At 34.0% G+C, this 9926-nt stretch overlaps 1 protein-coding gene across 2 annotated transcripts in view; it reads right to left on the reverse strand.

Annotated features, from left to right (window-relative positions):
* Nucleotides 1–372: 372 nt before the first annotated feature.
* The window catches only part of LOC137645360 (heme-binding protein 2-like), a 95253-nt gene continuing 85699 nt past the window's right edge, over nucleotides 373–9926 (reverse strand). The window contains exons 3-5 of one of the 2 annotated variants that reach the window (XM_068378176.1): nucleotides 2823–2952; nucleotides 1980–2160; nucleotides 373–919 (exon numbers count right to left, since the gene is read on the reverse strand). In XM_068378176.1, the coding sequence (XP_068234277.1) occupies nucleotides 580–919; nucleotides 1980–2160; nucleotides 2823–2952 (651 nt within the window). In that variant the 3' untranslated portion in view covers nucleotides 373–579. The remainder of the gene's footprint in view (nucleotides 920–1979; nucleotides 2161–2822; nucleotides 2953–9926) is intronic. The other variant, XM_068378171.1, reaches the window with a different exon arrangement.

Genomic DNA, 9926 nt, shown 5'->3' on the forward strand with positions numbered 1-9926 from the left:
CATAAATCATTCCAAATGGAAACTTGGTCAAGGAAGAAGAGATTCAAACAATACACAAAGACTCCATGTTATGTGTATCTATGTTGTCCCTGATCACCTCTTTCTTGTGTTTGCTTGTTAAACCTAGACTTTATAACATACTTAAGGCCACTAATTAGTTTAGAGGCGGATTTAGCATTTCTTTCTCAAAAGACAAAGGATGTAGTTCCATTCTCCGTCTTTCCATTCAGGGTTCCTCATGTACCACTCGTGTCGCACGATCGTACATAGTAACGACATTTCTCTTTTTTGTATATATTCAGGTCACTTCAGGGTCACCAATGTGACGAGCCAAGAGTAGGATGTGACTCAAAGACTCAAAGGCGAGATGAAAGCAACTGAGTCACATCCTACTCTTGGCTCGTCACATTGGTGACCCCGGAGTGACCCGAATATATACAAAAAAGAGAAATGTCGTTACTATGTACGATCGTGTGACACACGAGTGGTACACTCATCAGTAATTGTGTAACCAACAGTTACCTAAACATTTTAAGCACCATTTTATAATATTGGTGTCCTAAATATTTGTCCAAAAAATCACTCTTCCCCAATCTTTTCATCTATCTGATGTCCCAGTGCCTCCTCTACTTTGTTCTGAACACTGTCAGCAACAACAGCACCGTTTTTTATCACGTCTTTGCTCCCAATGGACATAATCTCCATCTGCTCCGAAGAGTCGGCTTCGTTCGCATCCTGGGATGGAGTCTTGACGAACCAGATTTCGTTACGACGTCCGAAGAGTTTGAAGGGAGGATCATACCCCGCTATGTAGTATTGCTCGTAGTTGACGCCCGGCTCGTTCTGTGCCTGGATTTCCTCCGCCAGTTCCTTGGCTTCTTTAATAATAGCTTCGTCAGAGGCGTAGCCACCAAATCGTCTGGAATAGAGTAATTTTGTCGAGAAAACTTAATTTCTTGCATTAGCCCCCATAACATGTAATACAGTTTTAATACAGTTATGAACATTACTCAAATATTATATTGATTATCATACTTTCAAAGGTTTAAGTGGCTACAGATCTCAGCGAAAAAGAAAATAAATATAAAATTAGTACATCAGCTTCAAACCTATAAATATTGAACCATATCAATCAAATATTTATTACTGCAAAAGGATGATATATATCTTACGGTCAATAAACTACAGTAGGGCTACTTCTAATAAAAATACCAGGTAGAGGATTAATGTCAGAAAAGTATAAAAATAGCAAGAGACAACGAGAAAATAGTACACAAGACAGCTTTAATAATTATCTAATAATAAGCAAAGCTTAAAAACATGGTTCCAAAAATTTTTCCATTTTCATTAGTAAAACTAATCGAAACATTAACGTTTAGCATTTAAGTATATCATACTTCAAATAAAAGAAATGATACAAGATCTGTGTCAGAATGTTTCTGTAAAAGCTGCTCATAAATGGCAGAGGCAAGGGACAGGGACTATGCCCTAGCTAGCAGGACAATGCCCTAGAGCCTGACTATATGATCACCGCCAAAAGTTTCTCTCCAAACAAGTTAGGACCAGAGAGGGCCAGGCAATAACTGATGATGACTCAATAGGTGAGGTTGGAAACATTACAAGGAACTACCAAGCTACAGCGGAATTCGAACCCCAATCGGCATATCGCCAAACAGGGACATTTCCCATAGGCCACCACAATATTTAAATAAAGGCGGGTTTACACGGTCGAACATGGTTTGACAGACAAGCGTTTGAATTGATCTTCGAACGTGTGAACAGGGTATTTGGTTGTCGAACACGTTCGTCGAATGGTTCAAAGAATGTCTGTTCTCCCCTGACTTTAGTGGGCTGGGCTTCATTGTCCACACACCTTATGCATTTCTAGCTGAATCCACCCTTTCGAACCATTTGAGAGGAAGGTTCGACAACCGGGTTCGACCGTGTAATACCCACTTAAAGGTGATATGATTCTGTACCTGGTCAACACAACCATTTCTGGACGAGACTCGAAGAATATCGTGTTGTCTCCCGAAGGAGGAGGGTCTTCTTGGTGTTCTTCAGGAATGAGGAATCCCATGGTGAACGTAGACTGGCAAGTGGGTCCTGGTCCTGGTTCAACAAAGGTCGTCACTGGGGAGGTCATGTCTATCCTGATATCTGTAAGAATGCATTGATTGTATTACATTTGATTTTAATGTAGTTATTTAGGACAGCGTTTTGACATTTATTTTTGGCTGAAAAAAAAGAAACTTAGATGATTATTTAGATGTCGTATTTTTCCCGGCATTAATTATTTCATGAATTTTCGAGGAGGGAATATGAATTATACCAAACTTTCAGGCCCCACAAGAGACTGGAATAATTACCATTCCTCCTCAAAATTTCTTCCACTAATTAATTCTGGAAGCAATATACTGTATCAAGAATTATGTAAATTTGTTTTGAAAAAAAAAAAATTGAAATGTGCTCCTCAAAAAATGGAAAAAAAAAACAAAATTTCTTCCACTTATTAATTCTGGAAGCAATATATCAAGAATTATGTACCAAAGTTGTAGTAAATTTTCTTTGCAAAAATCGAAATGTGACCCTCAAAAAAAAAAAAAAAAAAAAAAAAAAAAAAAAAAAAATTCTTCCACTACTCAATTCTGGACACAATATATCAAGAATTATGTAAGCATGAAAGTTGTAGTAAAATTATTTTGCATAATATCGAAATGTGCCCATCAAGACAAAAATAAAAAAAAAATTCTAATAGAGAGTCTAGAAATCTCTATATATTTCTTCTAATGATTCATTCCAGGTTAAGTTATGCTACTCACTGGGTTCATTTCGGCCTGATATGTAATTGAAGAGTTTTCTAAACATTGGGGAGACCAGCTCGTTGTATTCCGTCCCTTTGGATGAGGTGCAGACCCATTTCTTAGCCGGATACCGTCTTTCTTCATAGCCCTGCAGAGAATCCAAAAGGGTCAGGTTAAATACTACAGAAAGTAGGAATAAAAATGCTTTTGGGTCACTATCGAGATCTCAACCTTGGATTACAAATAGGATAAATTCTAATACACTAAATATAATTTCAGTTCTACAAAAGACAATTCAGTGCTTTCGTCCTCATCGTCACAAAGGTCAGGTTAAATACTAAAGAAAGTAGGAATAAAAATGCTTTCAGGTCACTATCGTGATTTTAAACTGGGACTATAAATATGATAAATTCTAATAACTAATTATAATTTCATTTCTACAAAAGGCAAATCTAAGAATGAATTTTTGTTTAAATAAAAAAAAATAAGAATAATGATGCTTTTAGGTCACTAACTAGATCCGAACCTGGGATTACAATTATGATAAATTCTAATAACTAATTGTAATTTTATTTTTTCAAAGGGCAAATCTAAAAATGAATTTTTGTTCAAAAAAAAAAAAAAAAAAGAAAAAAAAGTGCTTTCGTCCTCATCGTCACTAAAGTTGTACTCTCATATTGAGTTCTTCCATGTACAGATAAACTCCTAAATCAGGGAACCATTTTATGATAAAATATTTACTTTGATATGGGAATACAATATTATTTTTATGCTAAATGGTCTTTATTTTCTTTTTACGTGAAGTGGTTTCAAAATATGGTGAACATTTTGATATTAAATAATAATTCACTAACCGAAGAAATAAAATTAACCTAATTAGGCTGAGAGACGAGAAACAAACATCATGTAAATGCATGTGATACACTTCCACTAATATACAGTACCTTGATGATAATTCAGGCTAAATACATTCTTAATAAAAAATATCTGGTACGTATTGCTAATTAATGCATTTGAGGATAATCGTCTATGAACGAATAGAAATTCACAAACAACTCTGATGAATTGAATGTCGCAACTGTAAAGTGAAGGTAAATAGGTTTAAATTTGATTATGCCAAGATGAACTGCTCTACACGGGTACCAATGTTAAAGAATCTAATATGAATTAATATCAGCACTGATAACAATGAATAGCAGTTTAAGGAATGACATCTATCATATTAATATTTGGAATTGCCACTGCACCAGCAATAATAACAATAATAACAACAACAACAACCAAGAACAAATAGTAAATTTGGTGAAAGGGCTTTTAGCTACTGTGTGCCTAGGCATTATAATAAACTGCCAACTGAAATGAAGGACCTAAAGGGAGCAATTGAATTTAAGAAGAAACTAAAGACATTACTTTTCACAATATCATATGATTTGGAAGATGCTACAATCAAAGAATTGTTTAAGTTATAATGAAAATGTTTCCTTAGATGATTAGTATGGACCAACCCGAGAAGTAGTTCACTCGACTTCAGTGGAGGGTCGGATTTAAACACAAAACAAGTAAACAAGTAATTAACAAAAAACAAGTAAACAAGTAATTAACAAAACCGGAAGACGATTCTGATTACTTTAGTGATTCAGACTAGCTACATTATTAAAAGATTTAAAGTCCGCTCATGAATGGCAGAGCCAACGGACATTGACACTACCTTATCAAACAGGAAAATGCCCCAGAGACTGAGCATATATTCATATGATCAGCGTCCAAGCCCTCTCTCCACCCATGCTAGGATCAAGGAGGGCCAGGTGATGGCAGCTGATGCCTCAGCAGATAGACCTAAAGGGTCCTCCAAAACCCCCATCCTTAGCTCACAAGCATGGTGAGGTTACAGCGACCAAAGGGACAAACGAGTTTGAGCGGGACTCGAACCCCAGTCTGGCAATCATCAGTCAGGGACGTTACCACATCGGCCACCACAACCCAGTATTGTTACTGTCTTTTATTTTTAACTAACTAACCATGGTAGATAATTGTTTGGAAAGTTAAGTAAAGTGTGGTTTAACCACTATTCTATTTAGCCTATGTAAAGGTACATTTTTTCCGTATTACGATTTTGAAGTTAATTTAGTTAAACAAGTGCTTATTTTTCTTTTACTTTTTGTTTTATGGTATTCTTGGCTACTGTCGAAGTATTTTTATAATGCAGAAGATAATCATTGTGGATTTTGCAAAAAATATTGTCTTGGAAATATGAAATCATAAAATTATCATTAAAGTACGACAAAGATATTGCACATTCTGACTAAGTTTGGATGGAAGAGGAGGGATTGGAAGTGGTGTACAGAGTTTTATTATTATTATTATTATTATTATTACTAGCCAAGCTACAACCCAAGTTGGAAAAGCAAGATGCTATACGCCCAAGGGCTCCATCAGGGAAAAAAGCCCAGTGAGGAAAGGAAATAAGGAAATAAACGATATGAGAAAAAAATTAACAATAACATATAAAAACGGTAACATCAAAACAGATATGTCATATACAAACTATAAAAAGACTTCTAGCAGCAAGAAAAACTAACTACATCTATTATATCTCATTAAAGATTTGAATCACTTTTTGGCATTCCTCCGATGCCTTAGATGACCGCGGAGGTAGCAGCAGTAGGGGATTCAGCATTATGAAGCTTCATCTGTGGTGGATAATGTGGGAGGGTGGGCTGTGGCACCCTAGCAGTACCAGCTGAACTCGGTTGGGAGGAACGTAGAGAGTAGAGGTCCCCTTTTTTGTTTTTGTTTCATTTGTTGATGTCGGCTAACCCCCCAAATTGGGGGAAGTGCCTTGGTATATGTATGTATGTATGTATGTAATTTACTCGGGTATGGCTTCTTTTCTTTAGCATATCCGGCCATTCCTATTCTTCCAAGGCTGATGCAATAACTTGTTATTCTTAAGCTATTCCAAGGGATCTTCCTCTGAAATTACTAGAGGTGTACTATTCCACACCATTTAGTGTCCTCGTGTTTAAAGGGTTCACCCTTGCAAGGCCTATAACTTAACTTTCCCAACTTCCAATAGATTTCTCTTTTACTATTTACACGTATTTTTTACTTGAAGGTTCAATATTCTGCACTTAAATACAATTTGTCATCTATATTAGTTGGAGTATCTGTGGCTTATTTGTAGCTACCGCATTTAGAACACTTAACTGCAATTGTTCTCAGACGCCAGGTTCTGTACCATTACTTTTGAAGCATTACTTTGCACAGTTTTATGTTTCGAGTTCTTTCTTTGATGATTCGCCAGAACACCAGCATATTTTAATAAACTTTTGATATATTTATGCGTTAATGCACTACCATTACATATCCTGTTTATTATTGATCCCTTACTAATACACACACACACACACACACACACACACACATATATATATATATATATATATATATATATATATATATATATATATATATATAATACATATATATATATATATATATATATATAATACATATATATATATATATATATATATATATATATATATATATATATATATATATATATATATATACATATATATATGTATATATGTACATACACACACACACGGTACATATACACACGGTATTTAGTTATTCATTGAATGCATTACCCAAACTGATTTTTTGTTCTTCCTTTTGCACAAGAAATATTTGGAGAGAGAGAGAGAGAGAGAGAGAGAGAGAGAGAGAGAGAGAGAGAGAGAGAGAGAGAGAGAGAGAGAGATTGATTGATTTGCCTTAAGGTGCCTGCTGGGAACCTCCCTTAAGCCTCGGGAGGAAGACAAAAGAAAAGAGCTCATGACAACACATTCAGCAGAAATGCCGTAGTGCAGATTTCAGTAGGGAAAGTGCTTTTGAACTGGCAAATACATAAAATATAACCATAACACTGATTCTAATTGAATTTTGGGGAGTAATGTACAATTGTAGGCTACACATTTATAGCTTCTTTGTCTACATCTTTTCCCACTTCTATGTGGGGTCGATGTTTACAAAGAAGCTGTAAATGTGTAGCCTACAATTGTACATTACTCCCTAAAATTTAATTAGAATCAGTGTTATGGTTATATTTTATGTATTTTAATTCGGTGCTATAAATGTGTAGGCTACACATTTATAGCACCGTATTAAAATGTTCAGAATGCAAAAATGAGGACCTTAACTTCGGTTCGACAGCTGCTGATTTGATTCTACCTCATTATAGAATTTGGGTCCTATAACTAGGCACTAGGATTTGGGAAGCCGATCAGCACCGAATATAAACCAGGGGTGGACCACTGTTTGCACTATAAAGTAAAATTGCAAAGTATATAAGAGTTAAGAAAGCATCATGGAGAAAATAGAAAGACTATGCAATAAGCTCCCACTAGGCATTTGAAAGACTGAAGATATTTAGGCATTCAAGAGGAAACTGAAGACTTTCTTGTTTTCAAAGTCCTTCGATAATGTGGATTTGACCAAGATCTATAGACCTTGGATTTGACAAAACACGTGACCTTGACACGTGCTATATGCAGTGTGAAATGCCGAATGCCTTGGAATGCATACGATAAAATGACTGTGAAGATCCTGTAGAGAGTAGGGTTCCCCAGCAGTATAGGACCAGAGAAGCCCTTAAAGTAAGTAAAGTAGAAGACTATAGTACCAGAATAGCAGCTCTCAAAGTAAAATTAATTAAAAGACAAAAATACGTGTGTAGATAAGACTTCGAAGGGACGCTGTGAATACCCTTCATTACAGACAGCTATTATTATTATTATTATTATTATTATTATTATTATTATTATATTATTATTATTATTATTATTATAATCATGCTACAACTCTAGTTGTAGAAAAGCACGATGCTATAAGCCTAAGGGCTGCAACAGGGAAAAATAGTTGTTGACAACATAGGCCTAACACAATTTCTGCAGAATATTTTTTTAGCAGATGTCTAACCATTACGTATTTCAGAATGTATTTCTTACCTTAAACTAATTTAAGGTATGCTACTAAAGTGCTAAGGAATCATAGGGCAACCGACAAAGGCATTATAGAGGATTACCCCCGCCAACGAAGTTGGGAGGTGGTTATGTTTTCACGGCTATTTATCCGTTCGTTTGTTTGTGAACACCTTTCTGGCCACAATTTTACTATACTAATAGAGTAGTGAAACTATCACGGATTAATTGTTAAGACGTGGAAGTGATTCAATTTTGAAAGTCCTAGGTCAAAGGTCAAGGCCAAGGAAACGGTCGACCAAATTAACCCTAACCTTAACCTGAAGTTCGCACATGGTTGTCACACAGACTTCAAATACGCCTACGGTCTAAATTGATTCTGGGAAAGGCAAGCTGGTTTAGAGAAATAAGCTGCCGTGGCGGAGGTCTGCACTCTCTTTGTTCTCTTTGCTTTCACACACAGAAAAGCAAGGATAAAAGTAATCAATACAATGCAATTATTACACAATTTCAGACTCAACAGTGCACCTGCCTCAATATACCAGTTTATCGTAAAAATAAGTTAGCACCCATATTCGATAGAAAAATTCCTAACGTTATATGTGACACATAATACTCTAAAATCACATACTCGCATATGTCACCAATAATTCAAACGAAATAAAAGGCCTGAAATATTTGAATACCTTTATATATATATATATATATATATATATATATATATATATATATATATATATATATATATATATATATATATATATATATATATATATATATATGTATAATATATATATATATATATATATATATATATATATATATATATATATATATATATATATATATATATATATATACAGTATATAATGTATATATATATATAATATACAGTATATAATGTATATATACTATATATATATATAATGTACATATATACTATATATAAACATATATATATATACTATATATATATATATATATATATATATATATATATATATATATATATATATATATATATATATATATATAACATATATAATGTATATATATAATATATAATATATATATAATGTATATATATATATATATATATATATATATATATATATATATATATATATATCTATATATATATATATATATATATATATATATATATATATATATATATATATATATATATACATACTGTATATTCATACTGTGAAACAAGACTGAAATCAACCTCTTCAACAAAAAATCATTTACAACAAGGTTGAAAACATACGACGTTCCACTGGTCTAAATGAGGATATTGGGTTGATTACTGTATTCCAGTGACCTCTACCCAATGAAACTTAAGTGCATTGTTATTGTTATCAATCATAACTCGCTATACTAAAAATTTTAGTGGTTAGTTGATCTACTTATTGTGATGCTTAAGTCGGTCGAAGGAAACCACACATTCATGCCTCTCTTTAGTAAGATTTTTCGTCTTTCTTCTATCTGCTGTTCTTTTGTATCAATATTTAGAGGGTAAAGTCTTGTATGATACTAAAATAAAAAAATAAATGTTCTCCAGTGTTAATATGAATAACGTGACATCAGAGCCGACCAGAAATGTAACAGAATACCAGCAGATAACTAGATACTATAGTCCATTTCTATTAGCGATGCATATTTGCACCGACTCGCGGCGGTGCCCTTTTAGCTCGGAAAAGTTTCCGGATCGCTCATAGGTTCGACAAGATAATTCTAACCAATCAGCGATCAAGAAACTTTTCCGAGCTCAAAGGGCACCGCCGCGAGTCGGTGCAAATATGCATCGGTAAAAGAAATGGACTATAGTAACTGGCACGTCCTCTTCAGTTATGATTGTACATTCAAGTTGATTATTAAAACAAACCTTATGACTTTATTGAGAGATTTACCACGCGTGTGGCTGAGATGATATTTTGAGGTTTTTGTGGCTGATATCACCAAAATTTCCTTTAAATCTAATCCTTTTAGTTCAAGGACGTAAACACGATGTTCTAAATCATATGATTACAATACGATTTGCAAATTAAATTTTTTGCCTAAAGAAAACCCGTATTACAACCTAGGATTCGTTTTCTTCTTTCCTCATCCGCCGAGAACATTAGTCATT

This window comes from Palaemon carinicauda, chromosome 1, assembly GCF_036898095.1.
Source record: "Palaemon carinicauda isolate YSFRI2023 chromosome 1, ASM3689809v2, whole genome shotgun sequence".
Classification (NCBI taxonomy): Eukaryota; Metazoa; Arthropoda; class Malacostraca; order Decapoda; family Palaemonidae; genus Palaemon; species Palaemon carinicauda.